This window comes from Sciurus vulgaris (assembly GCF_902686455.1).
Source record: "Sciurus vulgaris genome assembly, chromosome: 4".
NCBI classification, from domain to species: Eukaryota; Metazoa; Chordata; class Mammalia; order Rodentia; family Sciuridae; genus Sciurus; species Sciurus vulgaris.
Genome location: NC_136464.1, coordinates 149,025,321 through 149,041,772, shown reverse-complemented (window position 1 = coordinate 149,041,772; position 16,452 = coordinate 149,025,321). Strand labels below are relative to the sequence as shown.

At 41.4% G+C, this 16,452-nt stretch overlaps 1 protein-coding gene across 1 annotated transcript in view; it reads left to right on the top strand.

Moving 5' to 3' along the window:
* Nucleotides 1-16,452, top strand: part of LOC306658995 (guanylate cyclase soluble subunit beta-2-like) — a gene marked incomplete at its 3' end in the record, with an annotated part of 63,164 nt that overhangs the window by 12,134 nt on the left and 34,578 nt on the right. The window contains exons 3-4 of the mRNA XM_079136251.1: nt 2,789-2,883; nt 13,980-14,140. Coding sequence (XP_078992377.1) covers nt 2,789-2,883; nt 13,980-14,140 — 256 coding nt within the window. The remainder of the gene's footprint in view (nt 1-2,788; nt 2,884-13,979; nt 14,141-16,452) is intronic.

Genomic DNA, 16,452 nt, shown 5'->3' with positions numbered 1-16,452 from the left:
CCTTCTCCTTCTCCCTTTTCAACTCCCCCTCCTTTTATTCTTCTAAGAAAAATCTTCACCATGTATCCAAGCCTGAGCAGCCACAGTTGGTCTGTGAATTGATGTTCCAAAAGAAAGTTGCTAATTCGGCTCAGAGCTCATGGTGTCAGTGCTTTCCCTGGAGGTGACCGTCCACACCCCTGTACGTAGCAGTTTGTGTGTCCATATACTCCTTATTCATCACACAAAGTGTTCAAAAGATGTGTGCTCAAGATTCACTTTTAATAAAATCGATCATCGTCACCCCTTTTGTTCTTGTTCTACAAGAACAATTTGTAAAGAAACTGACTTTTTTTTTTTTTTTTTCCCTGCACATGTGTGGCAGCAAAGAATACAATGACTCTAAGGAATATATGAAGACTACAAGTCTGGTGCCATGCCTTGATTCATGAGTTACCAGCAGTTTTACTCTCCCATGCTCAAATAACAACCAGTTAAAAGGCAAGCAATGTCTGAATTTTATTATGAAAATAGTTTTCACCTCATGGATCCCTAAAAATGCCTTAGGACCTTCCCTAGGGGTTCCATAAATCATGCTTTGAGAACTGCTGTTTTCAGTGCCAGATTCTCTGTGAATCAGAGGTCAGGAGTAATGCATCTTTGGTGGCTGGGGGGGATCACTGGATACCATAGTCTCCATGGAAACATTGACAAACCCAATGTTATCACTGCAGGGATGAGGAAATGGAGGTGTAAGGACATGTGTTCTGTGTCACCTATGTCGACTGTGCTAGGATTCACTCTCTGGTCCCTTCCTGACTCACACACTGTGAGTATGTAAGCCTCTGCCCCCTTAGGTCTCTCTTTAATTTCCTGAATTCTCTTTTCAGTATTGATTTGGCTCCTATTGTGTGCCAGAAACAACACTAGGTATGATGAATAGGTCATCACAGAAAGTCTCCTGATCTTTAGATGGTCCTGATGCAAATGGGTGCATCGGAGCTCACAGGCATGGGCAGTGCTCAAACTGGTCTGGAGCCTCAGGACTCAGGGGGGAAAGTGGCATGACCAGAGCCAGTGATTCTTCAACTGAGTCCGGAAGCAGGAATGAAGGCAGCCACATAAGAGGGGGCCTCTGGAAGGTGGGGAGGAAAGAACCATGTGGAGCGGACGATGGAGATACAGGGGAGTTGGTCAGGGAAGGAGAGTTGGGTCATGCAGGCAGGTGTGTCAGCCAGAGAATTTGGACTTGACCAAGGATTTGTGGAGAGTTGGGGAAGGACATGCAGGAAAGAAGCTGAGGCTTTCTCTAACTTCCAGATTGTCATGACACCACGCCTTCTTGTCCCCGATTATACCTACGTCACACAGCTACTATGCAAGTTTGTTACCTGAATTCATCATCCACTGTAAAGAACCTCTTGAAGGAACAATTTCCCATCACTTCAATTTTTCTTGTCCTGAAATGTGCATGAAAGGCCTTTTATTTTCCCTCCAGATTCTTAGGAACCATGCCATCAGTTTAGTAAGATTGAACAATGTATGATCCATCATTCATAATCGATTGCCTTGCAGGATTGAATCTAGAAGTGATCCGGAGCAGTCAAGAGGCAAGTGGTTTAAAACTACAGACAAACCTGGTAGGGCTCCGGAATCTGAGTGCTTGTTCTGCTCCCCAAGTGATTCTGATACAGGCATCCTGGCCTTGGTTTCCTGCCCCAGTATTTTGGGTATCACTAATTGGAACTAACTAAAGAGGAACACATTTAATGCCTTGTTCCAACTAAATATTGACTCCTCATTCTCCTGCCTGTGTGCACATGAGCACTTGGGATGTTTTCATGCTCCAAGAAATGGGCTCCTGTCTGTGTGGACTGGAAACGTGGAACTCTCACTTTGTTTCTCACAGCTGTTGCTTTTCCAACTCCCAATGTCTTCTAAATGTTTTCTGATAGTCCCTTTTCTATCTTTCCCTTCTTCTTAGCAGATACATTGCCATCTTATTAGAAATGTGGATGGGTTTATTTTTTAAATAAATTCTTTTTCTTAAATAAATTCTTGGTGAACATATTGCTTTACCCAAGTGGTTTGAACGAGCTTATGTGTACATGTGCACTGACTGAGGGAGATGTAGGTGCCCAGGTCATGAAGATCAGTAGAGGAGACCGGGGATCCTTGTGTAGTGCTAACAGTCTGAGTCAGTCTGGTATGCCAGCAATGTGCAGTACGTAGACAAGCAAAATAAATATCTGACACCAAAGTACTATCAGTTCAGCCTGTAGGAAAGACGAGGCTGTGATCCCAGAGGGAGCGAATGGGTGGCCCCATCAGAGTGCTGGGGAGAGCCACAGAGTTTGGTACATTCCCAAGGGTCTTGGAGATCACATCATTCTTTCTGGGGTCTTCAGAACAGACTATGACAATGTCGGGTTTAAGCTGGGGTCTTGCTCATTGTATCTTTATTTTGTCCATAAGTGCGGAAGAAGAGCACAATTTTTTTTTGTTTGTCTTGTTTTACAAAGGCCCACAGGTCCCTGTGGAGCCTGTAGAGGTTACCTGCCCCAACACGGCACAGAGCACCCCCTTAAAAGAGTGATAGTTTATGATACTCCTTGTCTGCCCCAGTCTCACACCTGGCTCCTCTGAACAGCTACATCCAATAATGCTTAGAAACCACTGGACCAAAACTGGAAATCTTACAGGTGGAGGGAAACTCAATGCCTACACCACATCTTGCTGGATCAGTATATACATTCCTGGAACTAAACTCCTTTGCTGGACATTCATTGCACCTTGATTTGCCTTCCAGAACTTCTGCAGAAGTTCAAGATGCCTTCATGACCTACACAGTGTATGATGATATCATCACCATTAAGCTCATCCAAGAGGCCTGCAAGGTTCTGGGTAAGTAGGAAAGGGCTGTTTGGGGTCCCAAGGGTTGCTCCAGCAAAATGGAATTTGTTCTCATTTTTCATGGTAGTTATGTGATATGAAGTTGTACAAATTCTGAATTAGTGAATACTGAATCACTGCTCCTAAAAGTATTTGGTCTCAATGTTTTTGTTAACTGATTGATGTATAATCTTATTTTATGTGTGCATCTGTTTAAATACATCATATTATACACACACACACACACACACACACACACACATAGTTGATTAACATTTAACTTATAACTAATAGTGTTATAACTCATGCCCGAATGAAACGAACTTAACATAAGTGTTTTCTCTGTGAAACGCATCACAACTTTCTTGTTCTTCAGAACAAAAGACAACACTTTGATAGCACATTTGATGGAGGCTGTTAACCAGCAAAACCACTAACAAAAAGCAGAAAAATGGGAAAACCATGAACTTCAATACATAGTAGAAAGGATACTAGTTTAGAGTATGAGAGTTGAAATGAGAACCTAGAACATTGCCTCATTTGACCTTAGCTACAAACATTTGTGTTGGAAGTACACATTTTTCACCACTCTGTTCATGTCTATCAATGATCTTGACAGGTGTATGTCCATTGTTTTTAGGGCTATCAATACCTTTTAGCAAGCAGAAAAATTTTAAAATATGGAATACTTAAATCATGAGTATTGACTTGTCTCATAGTGACTTAAAATAAATTTGTTTCTTGCCTCCATCTTCATGTGGCTGTCTTATCTCCGTGTATTTTCTTGGTGTCTAATTTACCTTTTCTCATAAAGACATCACCAAATCATATTGAATCTAGGATTCACCCTAAATGACCTCTTATTAGCTTAATTATACCTGCAAAGTCCTAACTTCCAAATAAGGTCACAAAAGTAGGTTTTTGATAGGCAGAAAATTTGGGGGATACTATTTAGCCTAGTATGGGACTCCCGTGTGATATCTTCCATTTGAGTAGCCCTAGATTTTTTGCAGAATTACATTATGGGCATTGCTTTGAGTTTCATCATCTGCACCACCAACATCATTGTTGGCCCTGTTAGCTTTGACAGGTACTGTGATACCTTTGAAATGTTCACTACCTTTGCCCCTGGATGTCAGGAGGAAGAAAACTGAGAGTCCCCCTATGCCAACCACACTTGTATTTATCTGGAAATGTACATGGTATGCTATATAGGGTACTGAGGTCTCTTTGTCTCCATTTTCTCTACCATGTCTCATTTTGTCTCATGTCTCATTTTGTCATTTTGTCATTTTGTCATCTGCCCAGAAGTGAAGATGCCACAATGGGGTCATAAGGAGGGTACTGCATGTGCATAGTCCTGCTAACAATGTGCATACACTCCCAGGATATTTCTTCCATTGGTATATCAATAGGAATTGTTTATTTTATGAACCAGTTCACTCCCCAGGTCCCAAGGGAAACAGGTACAGGACAAAAGCAAGTTTTAGCTTGGTCTTTTTCTGGTTTAATGACCCAAGACAAGTTACATAAGCAGTCATATCTTTCTTACTGGTCAAATGAAAATAGTAACATTTACCCTTCAGAGTTGTTTTGAGGTTTGAGATAATGTGAAAATATCCAGTGTGATATCTGGCACATAGTAGTTTCTTGAAAAAACTTGTCCTTTTTCTTTGCTTATACCTATTTCTCACACTGTAGGTGTCTGTGAGTGTGAGATGACATTTAGGAATTATTGTAGATGGATACTGTGTCAGCATCCATGCCTGGGGCAGAATGGTTGGAAGTGTCAGGTTAGGCCCTGTCACTCAGAGCCTGCAAGCTGGTGCAGCTCACAAAGGGTCAGGGAGCAAGGGCTGTGGTTTTAAGCTGGTTTTCATGGTGCCTCTGGGAGCCCAGCACACTGACTGCTGTCTTTAAGGGCAATTTGTGAGATGGTTACCAGTTACAGCCAGCCCCAGGCTTTGCAATAACCAGGCCTGCAGGTGTGCCTCAGAACCCACCTGGGCAGCTAGTTAATGCTGAGTCCACAGGGACAGGTGGCTTTTCCAGTGATGAGTAATATGCCTGCCTTGGGTGAGGCATTGCACTTATTTCCCTCTCTTTTGAATTTTAGAAAAATCTCTAATTAAAAAGATTGGGCCAGTTTTAACTCATGCACCTGGAACTGATCGATTGGAGGGCTTTCCCCTTGATTTTCACATGGTAATTTGACTGACATCTGCATCTCTTCTCATGTTCCCAGTTGTCTACTGTATACAGAATACCTTCCGGGGATTTGCATGCAGGAGAGGCCAAAAGTCTCTGCCAAGCCAGGAGGGGGATGTCACTGGGGCTTAGGAAGCTGGGTTCGTGTGACAATCAGAGTCCTTTCCAGTAAGAGGTGGTCACCTGCTTCTCTTGCCAGCTTTGCCACCTGCTGCCCTGGCTCATCAGGCTGCTCTGGTCTGTGGTGGAGCCACCGAGGGGCCAGAGGTGCCAATGAGGCCTGGCAGGATGATGGTGATTGGAGCTAGGAGGAACCTGGGGACCAATTGGTCATTAAAATAATTTCCAACCAGATGGGCAGTAGCCCCTAGTCACTTGGCTTCTGCACCTTTCCTAAAACTAGATAAGAGTGGGCCTGAAATAGGAGATACTGATCGGAAGTAAAGCAATATTTATTCCTTCAGCTTCCGGAACTCAGACTCTTAAGAGCTGCAACACTTCCGGGACCTTCCTAACGCCAGTGCCCAGCCTCTGTGCACAACACCAGGTTCCTGTGGCCTCCCAGAAATAACAGCTAGGCATCCTTCACCCTCTAAGATTCCAAAGAATCTTACAGACAGAGTTCCTGGGAAAAGCTGGACTGGGAACTGTGGGTGTTCATAGTACCTGCAACCCCATCCTTTCCTGCCCAGGCTGGGTTTTTTTTTTTTTTTTTTTTTTTTTTTTGTCTCCCCGACAACTGACCATGTGGGAGGTTTGTAGGGGGCATGGGCTATCAACAAGCAGATGACATCAGACTTTCTACATGGAGTTTCGAATCCTGGTGGTGTTGTTTACAATGCCACACTGTCCCCTCTGGACGAGGAGCCAGGGGACCTGGGTTCTGATCTTAGCTCTGCTTCCCAGCAGCACCTTCGTTTTCAACCTGGAGATGCTTGATGCACATGCCGAAGAGTTTCTGCTTTATTTGCTTAGACATTGCTTTCTTACACAATTTAAACCATGTCATTATGATGTCCCATATGCTTTTCCAAACCACCCAGTCAGACCTTTTCTTGATCCTAATGTACACCACCCCACATAGGCAAGGCCCAGATGCTGCTCCTCTGGGGACAGTTCTGCAAGTCTGTAATTCCCAGTGAGGACTGGTGGCCCACAAGCAAGTTCAATTATTTACAACTACCGCCTCTCATCTATTTTCTCTCTATGGAAAGAATACAAAATAATAGGTGAAAATTCTGTAATGAGAGGTGGCAATTTCTGATCTGAAAAGCTGGAGTTTAGAAAATATAAAAGGGCAAAAGATCTGGGAATAGATGGTAAAAATTAAGCCAATTCTTTCTGGCTTTCATTTCAGGGGATCCCAGCATCAGGAAGAGGTAGGTCTCTGTATCAGGCTGACTCTGGTTCCTAGCCTTCTGTCAAAGGGCATATTGTTGTTATTCTAGAATGAGCAGGAAGGTTTGGATTCTGCTCTGTCATACCAGCTGTGTGACTTTGGGCTAGAATTTCCTTGAGAGTTAATCTCCTCAAAAAAGGAACAATACTTCAAAGTGTAGTTGGAAGGAATGAATTAAATCAGATAAGAAAGGTAGGTATGTTGTAATATTCAGGGTGACAGCAAATATGGGAATTCAGCAAATACAAGCTGATGTTGAATCTGAAAGGAAGGCAGGGGTTGTTTCTATTTTGTACCTCTTAATGCTGTCCTTGAAAAGTAGACACGGGATTTATTGTTCCCTTCAAATGGCCATGGTACAAAATAATGTTCTGAGTCTTTTGATCAGTGGTCAACAAACTACTTACAGCCAATGGGTTAAATCTGGGCCTCTGCCTGTATTTGTAAATAAAGTTTTATTGTAACATAGCCATGACCATTTTTTTACCTATTGTCTATGCCCCTTTTGTGGTAAAATGGTAGAGTTGAGCTATCATGAGAGACTACTGCATGACCTGCAAAGCTTAAAATATTCACTGATATTTTAGATCTTCAGAAAGAAATACGCCATATGTCTTGATTCCTCCCAGTCTGTGTTTGTAATTGTGCATGCTTGTGAACACCGAGGTGTGGTGGCACCTTTAGCAGAGAAATGCCATCTCACACCTGCCCTGCAGGAGTCATAGTTTCAGCCCAACCAATATGTTTAGAGTCAGCACTAAGTTTACAGACCCATGAATGGACTGGTTTCCACCCAAAGCCAAGGTATATCACTGTGATTTCTCTCTGATTCTCTTAGAATATCAGAAACCTTTTTCTTGTTGATCCTTAAAACATGTTGGCCCATATCTAAAATGGCAGAATGAATTTTTCTTCAAATGAAAAGTTGGACTTTGGAATCAGGATGGCCTCAGGAAGCCTGGGCCGTGTGGTTTCTCTGTGTATATATAACTCTCACTCTTTGGAGAGGGTGAGGCCCAAACAAAGGAAGAGCATTTTACTATTTAATAAAATATACCGGTCAGTTGAGGCCAGCTGCTCCCTCTGACAAAGAAAAAGCATGCTTCGTCTCACTAGTGGGTGCTCTGCTCTCTCAGTGGGCTCCAGGATGCAGTTTCCCTACCTTGAAGCAAGTGCTGGGACTTTTCCAGACCTCTCTGCCACTGCATAGCTCTGTGCTTTCTAATTAGCATAATTCAGGATGGGACCAGATGGCAGGTTGAGCGTTGCAGAAGGAATTGTTCTGTATGTGAATGAGTGCCTACTTAGTGTGTAAGTGGGTTATTAGTGATCTGAAGTGACAAAATTCAAAACAACACCCAACAGCCATTTGGCACAGCTGTGTCTGTCTAGACTTTGCCTGCTAAGAAACTCATAGTAAAGCGTGTTTCAACAGTTAGCCTTCAGCAAATGCCAACAGCCCTTCTTTGCACTTACTTCTTTAAAAATGAGAGTGATGGCTCGGAATTTACAAATTTTAAAATGTACAATGCCCGAAATCAGGCCCTATAACATTTACTCTTTACCCCTCGGAGGGTGGGACAAAGTAACCCATACTGTGCAATCAATTGAAAATTTGGTTCTAATCCAAATTCCAAGGCCAGCTCTGAATCCTGCGCACCAGAGGAGATAGTGACAATGCTGCCAGCGAGGGTTTTCGAATCAGGCAGAAGTGGGTGAACCTCCTGGTCATCTCCTCTCTTCATGAGGCAACCTGGTGTGAGTTACCCTTTGGTAAAACAGTAGTGATACCTGTGACACCTCCCTCAGGCTTCATCCTTTGGATAGTAAAGCTATGAAAACATTGTAAGAGGTAGAGCATGAGTTTCCCTGTCTGGTGGGACTGCACATGCTTATCTGGGTGACCCAGAAGGCGACCATAATAAGTGACTCCTGTTGCTTATATCTTGGGAGGTGGAAGCTGGGGAGGGGTTATGAGACCCCCAGCCCCATTGGGGCCCTTTGCCCAGGAGGCTGAGAAGGTGGCAATGGTTTGCTGCATTCTTCCATGTGCCAGTCCTCACTGGGGCTTTAGCAGGTGGCTGCTCTCCCACTGCCCTGGACCGTGCACCTTTGCTCTTTCCAGTCCCTGGAGCTGTAACCCAGCAAAAAATAAACATTTCCTGGCAACACAGAAGAGCCAAGCTTGTTAAGTCAGAAAGTTCAAGTTCATACATCATTCCAATTTAAAAGCCTGTTAGGAGGCTCCACACCACTCCCGGGAAGCCAAGCGTAGATACTTTGTGATGGTTATTTCCCTGCTAACAAAGAAGTCTTTCATTTAAACAAAATCAAAACCACTTTTTAACAGAGCTTTTAATACATACGCGAAAGTAGAGAGAGTGGTATCCTGCAGGCCACAGACTCCTAGCCCAGTGACACTGATTGTCAGTATTTTGACAATCTTATTTCATCTATCTGGTCCCTCCGCCCCTTTTCTGTTTTTATTTTTGCTGGAATGTCTTAAGGCAAATCTCAGGTTTCCCATAATTTTACTCATAAACATTTGAGTATGAGTCTCTAACAAGATAAAGACATTTTAAAATGTAATGATAATGCCCCGATTATATCCAACAAAATTCATAATATTACAGAGAGTCAGGTTCCAGCTGTATCTCAGCTGGCCTTGGATAAGCAGTCTTATTATATAAGATTTCCTGAGGTCTTTTCAGGGCAATCAGCAAAAACTTTTCATTTTGACATAAATTCAAACCCACAAAAGATTTATAAGAATAGTACAAAGAATTTCCATATACTTTTTCATCTGTGTTCTCCAGATGTTAACATATAACTATATTGGCTCTGTCTTTGTTCTATATCTGTATCTATGATCCACCCCACTTCCCACCAAATTGTTACTATGTTGCAGACATGATGCTTCTTCGTTGGTAAAAAATTATCTTACATAACTACAGGACAACATTAAACTCAGGAAATGAGCATTGATATGATTCTGTAATCTAATCTGCAGACTTTATGAACTTTTTTTCTGCTTGACATCCATGTCCTTTAGAACAGAAGAAAATCCTGAGTGATGTCAATTTTCATGCCTTTCATTCTTCTTTAACCTGAAAGTGTTCCTGAATCTCTTTGTGTTTTATGGCATTGATATCTTTGGAAGATTCTGCTCAGCTATTTGGTAGCATGTTCCTTTATTCATGATTATTTAATAGTTGGTTGTTTGATTATTTCTATTAAGATCATGCTTTCTTGGGAGGAAAACTACAGAAGTGATTTTTTCTGTTTGTTTTTTCCTCTTTTGTTTTTGTGGTGTGGGGACTTGAACTTGAGCTACCCAACCACTGAGCTACATCCCTAATCCTTTTTATTATTTTTATTTTAGTGTCTCACTAAATTGCTCATGCTGACCTCAAACTTGTGGTCCTCTTGCCTCAGCCTCATGAGTCACTGGGATTGCCCATGACCACCAGCATGGCTGGCTCAGAAGTGATCTTTTGCCCTTCCCGGTTCATCATATCAGGATGTTGAGCTGTCCTGTTTCTACTGTCAACTTTGATCACTCAGTGAAAGTGGAGTCTGCCAGCTTTCTCCACTGTAAAGTTATTATTTTTCCCTTTGTAATTCAGACAATGCAAATATGGTATTGCTTCTCAAACCCCTGCTTCTGGGATTTTGGGATTAGTTATGATTCTTGTTGGAGTCAATACTTATGATGGTGGTAAAATGGTGATATTATAAATATAGAATTTCTTTTATATTTGTTAGTTGGAGTTCTGTAAGGAAGCATTTCCTCCCTCCCCAGTTTATTTGTATCAATTTAAATATGTAAGACTCTTGAATCTTAATTTAAAAAAATAGATTGTAATCCTTTACTTTCACTATTTATTTTGATGCTCAAATTCTCCAAGACCTAGCTAGTGGGAGCCCCTTTAAACTGACCCCTTGCCCTTTTGATATGTCCCTATCATTCTTTGATTTCTTCTTTACTTTATGTCATGAAAAATGGTATAGGTTCATCTCATTCTTTCCCTGCCCAGCCTTGGAATCTGCCTTTCTCTAAGTAGTTCTTGTTTCCTTTAGCAGGGAGTGGTACTTAAGAACCAAGATCTGAATGATAGTTGAGCTTATCACAACTGAGGTGTCACTGATTTTGGGCTTGCTCAGTGGACAGACCTGGAAAACAGATGCTAATACACATATCTATCTGTCTGTCTGTCTACCTATCTATCATTTATCATATATCTATCTATACCATGATGAATTGTGTAATCTTATTATGTTAGATTTCTCTAATTTAACACTATAGGGTCCTTCTTTTCTTCTTTTCATAATTGTAACCTCTCTCTCAAGGAGAAATCTGACTCCCACTGGCTACAATATGTTTGCTTATATGCTCAATTCTTAAATATTCAGGAAGTAGTTTCAGAACTGCTAACATAAATGATGGAAGAAAGCTGAACTACAGCTAAATATTTGTTCTTGATGTCTATAACCTGGGGACAAAGCAATCTAAATACTGTGTTCAAATGTTAATGGGTTAATGTTTCCCCCTGGATATTTATGTTATTCAAAACTGTTCCGTCTGAAATATTGTTCTGCTAATTTGTTTCTGGTTGTATTCCATCTTAGGGTTTTCCCTTTTCTTATTGATCTTGCTCATTTTCAGCATATGAATATTTGCCTAAATAAGCATATATAAGCATATAAATAAGCTTATAATAAGCATATTAATATGATTTTTAAGCTAAACTATTCAAAGTTATGTTCAGAGAAGTGACATGCCCCATCACAGTTTTTCTATCCCATCCCCACCAAAGTCCTGTAGGTAACCAATTTTCATAACTCCTGGTTTGTCCTTCTGCTGTTCAATTTTGCATAAATTAGCAGATAGATGTAATTTCTTTATTTTCCCTTCTTTCTTACACAAAAGGCAGAAAACTATCCATACTACAGACTTTCTGTTGCACCATCAAATACCACTGTAAAGCACCTGAGATTTGTGCGTATTTCATTCTTGTATTTTCTCATAATTTCTATGTATCCCTGATACCCTGTGACTTAGGGGACTCATGGAATTCTGAATTCACTGCAGTGAAACTGTATCAAAAAACAAGACAGGTGTTGAATTTAGAAAGAAGCCTTTGTCCTCTGCTAGACAAGCATTTTGAACCAAGAATCCCAGAAGCAGCCCCAAACCCAGCACAGATGGAAAACACCACACCCAAGCCCAAGATTGTTGTTGAAGGAACAGTTAGTCTCTCAGCCAGATGTCCTTTCCTGTTAACAGAGCTGGGCGCCCAGAAACAAAATAACCAGGGTCTGGAACGAGCAACTTCATGGATTTTTGTAAATTCTCAGATTTAAGAGAAAATTCAAGCAGGCAGTCTTTCTACACAAAGCTGCCACTGTCACTTGAATATACCTTTGCTTGGCCTGCAGACAGCCCAGTCCTCCTGGGAGAGGTCCCAGGGAGAAGGAAGGTTTTGGAGACCTGTGCTTTTCCTGGTGGGTAACAGGATGCACCTGTTCAGAACTCCAGGCTGCAGGCTGTACGAAACAGCTGGCTTTTTTTTTTTTTTTTTTTTTTTTTTGGTATGTTTGTTTGTTTTTTGTTAGTCAGCCAGAATAAGCTAGATTTAGAGGGAAAGGAAAGGTAGAAGGAGAGGGAAAGGGGAAGTGGAAGGAGCAATTCCACACCTATCCATTTATTTTTTAGGAGTTCTCCCAGGAACTCAGAAGTGTTGAAAAGAAACTGAATAGAATTTATTTCAGTTAACTTAGGAGTTGGCAGTGGCTCCTGATATAGAAAAGACTGCCTGTATCCAGGTAGGATGGACCCCAAAGCAAAGAACACCAATGGAGGCCATGACCACCTCCCACCCTACCATCCCAAGCTTTATCTAGATACAGAAAAAGTGACTAACAAATTGTGGGAAATATGTATAACTCAGTCTGACAAGGCCAGACCAGCTCAGTGGGGACTTTGTCCTGCTCAGATTACAGACCAATTATCTGCTCAGAGGTCTAGCTAAGGACAAGGAGTTGTAGAGAAACTGCTGTTCAGACCATCTTAGGAAGCCAGGAGAGGCTGCAAAGTGCTCAGATCTCCTCTCATCCCCTGTCACTCTGTTTGACTCAGCCTGGAGAGCTCAGCAGACCTAGAATGTCCCTTGCTGTGAATTCCACATCCAGCTAGAGCATCCTAGAGTCCTTCAAGGATGCAGTTGAGGACTTGTCTTGTAAATCTGAGTATTCTGGACCTTCTCCCTGGCCCCCAGAACTCGCATGAGTCACGAGTCCACCGTAAGTTAAGAGAGTGTTCCTCATAGGAGCTCCAGGTCCGCAGGAGGAATAGATGTCCTGCCTCCTCGGCCAGTGGTGACAGCCCATAGCTAGTCATTGTCTTGGGGCGACCCTTGTCTCTCTAACTGCTGCTTCAAAGACTGTGGGTTGTGGTAGAAGGAGAACTGACTTTAGATTTATAACCTTTTCAGCAAATCTGGCCTCGGCCATTCTGTATGATTGTGGTCAATTCACAAAGATGCTTAGTCTCAATGGGCTTGTCTGGAAAATTTGGGGCATGATAATAAGATTATCTGCCTTCCAAGAAATTGACAAGCATTGAGTAAAATAACTTTGACAATGGGTATTGCAGGAACTACAGACTATTCTTTAAAAACATTCACTACACCAACAGTGCAGCTGGGGAGTGGAAGAAGTGGGCAGCAATCCTCACCTAGTGCTGCAAACCCACCCCCAGAAATTCATTAAGCACCCACTTTATGTCCAGTTCAGAAAACATGTAAGTCAATGTTGCTGCCTAACCCTAAAGATAGGAGGGGAAAAATGCAGCAGTTAGGAAGAGTGAAGTCAGCAGGACCTGGATATTCAGAGAAGTCTTTATGGAGAATTCCATGTGGAAACTGAATCTTGAAGAGCAACCAGGATCTGGTGAGACCCAGAGAGAAAGGAAGGCATTGCAGGCCTTTGCTACCTACCATCTTTTGGGTAAATCAGGATAACAGCTTTGATGGGATTGTTTTTGCATTGCTACATTAGCTATTTATAAGAGCTAAATTTTGCACTTTAGATGGTGTATTTGAAGATGTAGGAGGTGGTGGGAGAGATTGCGGGGGCCCATTCTCTGCCCTTGATCTACCATTGGAGGTAGTGGTCAAGGGGGAACAATAGCTCTGAGCTCTCTCCTGGACCATAGGAAAATATTTACCATGGATGTCATGAAAAACACTGGGGTGAGATTGGGAAGGACTCATGGTTAATGAGCATCCACCAAGTTCCAGGATTTACACTGGGCTCCTCACAATGGCCTCGTGACATTGATGTTATTGTTGACATTTCACTGATGAGAAAGGCGAAGACTTGGATGGTGGCTCAGAAAGTATCACACTGCCAGGATTTGGACACTTTGAAAATAAAGGAATACAAGGGAGGACAAACATTGCAGGGGCTCTTATTGCGGGATACGCTTTGGATTTCACAGGTGTGTCCATGGAAGCCATTCTGAAACTTTTTGGAGAATACTTCTTCAAATTCTGTAAGATGTCTGGCTATGACAGAATGCTGCGGACACTGGGAGGAAATCTCACCGAGTTTATTGAAAACCTAGATGCCCTCCACAGTTACCTTGCACTCTCTTATCAGGTAAGACCATCTGGGCCTGGTCTTGGTGACCCTGAGAGGAAGCAAATACTTAGCAGTTCTGGACCATCTCCTTCCTCCCTGCAAAGTGGAGCAGGTGGAAAGGAACTACTTCTCCTCTGTTGCGCTGCAGAACTCTTGGGTCACAGTGCAAGAGTTCTCATGGAAAAGAAGAGGAAAATAAATACCTGTTGGCCACCTTTATAAAATGCCTGGCCAGAGAGAGAGAGAGAGAGAGAGAGAGAGAGAGAGAGAGAGAGGGAGAGAGTTTTTGTGATGGGGGATGGCCTCTTCAGTAGAGCTGGCATGGGCTTGGAATTAAATCCAGGAGGCTGATCACAATGGCAGAAAAGACTGGAAAACAGTCAGGTTTCCGTGGATTTGCAAAATCTCTTCTAAGGTTTCCTGGCCTGGATGGAGCTGATAAATAGCTTATGCAGCCAGATTCATGTTATTCAAGTATCTGAAGGAAAGACTTGACAGGGCCAAGAGCCAGAGTCGGACCCCATCCAACTCTGATTAACCCATGGGGTGACTGACTGAGGTGTTAAGCAACTAATTTCCCTACTGGGATATGTCCTTCTGGAGTTCATGCCTTGCTTTTCTTCTTTGTAGAGATCATTGGAAATTCAAATGCCTAGACTCCCTTTTCTTTTTTTAGACAAAGTGCTTTATTGAAAAGATGAGGTAGCATTTACACATATCATGATAATAGTTTCTTATTTTATGTAAAATCATTTATATTTATTTTTAGGACACATTGTAGTTTGCCAGCCTCTTCACTATTTCTAGATTTAGTGTTCATAGTGACAACCTTTGCAGAGTCGTCATGAGAATAAAAAGGGGTTATGTATATTAAAGTACCTGTTATGCACTCTTGTAGATATCTATAAAATTGGAAAGAGATAATTTCCTCTATATTTTGAATAAGGAATCAGAGGCTTGGAAACCTTCAGGTAGAGTGAGGTTTTGAGTCTTTCACATGAACTTCTTGAGGATGGTGGCAGTGGAAAGAGCCCCAGCTCTGAGGCCACAGGCTTCCACCACTGTCTGAGCAGATCTGTGATTTACCAGCTGTGTGATCCTGGACAAGTTGTTTTCCACTTATCTATTTAATAAACATTTAATGAGTGCCTCCAATGTACTAAATAATTTTTAAAGCGTTAGACACAGAGATAAAAAGAAATAGGAATAAAATAACCTATCTCATAGATATGTATATATTAAAAGAGAATAGCATATAAACATCCTTAGCATTATAATAGGCTCAGAGAAAAAAATTTCAAAAACAACTCTTCTGAACCCTTTTCTTTCTGTCTGTTCAGTATGAAATTTTAAAATTTTAAGAATTTGCATGGCAACTTTCTATCAGATTTCTTGGCTAAAAGCACAACTATTAGAATATGAAGAAATAAAGTTAGGATCTTTTAGTAAACTTCCATAATATTTTTTAGTATCATCTGAAATTTGGTAATATATTGTCACATTTCTGGAGAAGGTGTCAATATTCAATTTATTTATTAAATTAAAAACATTATGGAGTGTTTTCCATGTTTCAGATATCATTCCCCTGATATTACTCTCACACTCATGAATAAGAGTAAAAGGAATTGAGATTCTGAAGCTCCATGGCTGTGATTTTTATGCCCAATGCTGCTACCTTTCCTCTACTAGTTAACCTCCTTTCACCCCACATATGACAAACCATATTGATAGAGAAGTAATAGAATAGAAGCCCTCTGGGGATAGGTCAGGACATTTGGCATATAATCAGATAAAGAAAATATTTAAATGTTACAACACACAAATTAGGATGAACTACATGCACTACCTGATAGCTATCTAGTGATTTATACAAAACAAAGATTTAAAGATCGACTCTTTAGGCAAAAATAAATAACATAATTCCGACTTCAAGGCACACATTCCTGGTTAAAACTGTGCCTTTAATCTTGTTATTTTTTAGTTGACCTTCACTAATTATGAGGCAGGTATTTAGCTAAATAAGTTATCCTCTCAACACCTGTAAGATTTGGTAGTTCTGTTTCCCCCACTATACAGATAAGAAAACTGAGGCCCAGAAAGGTCAAGAAACTATTGAGTCACCCAGGCTGTGGTGGCTGAGCAATAGCCTGAACCCAGCCATACCTATCTTAAAAATGCCTCGCCCTGGGCTGTTTGGCAACATTTCTCCATTTAAAAAAAAAAAAAAAAGTTTTGTGTTAATTAATAAATTAAACTATAACTATTATATGGAAACTTGGAGACATCAACCACAAGAACTTCTGGGAATGTCTGGGAAGAGGTCTGGCTTG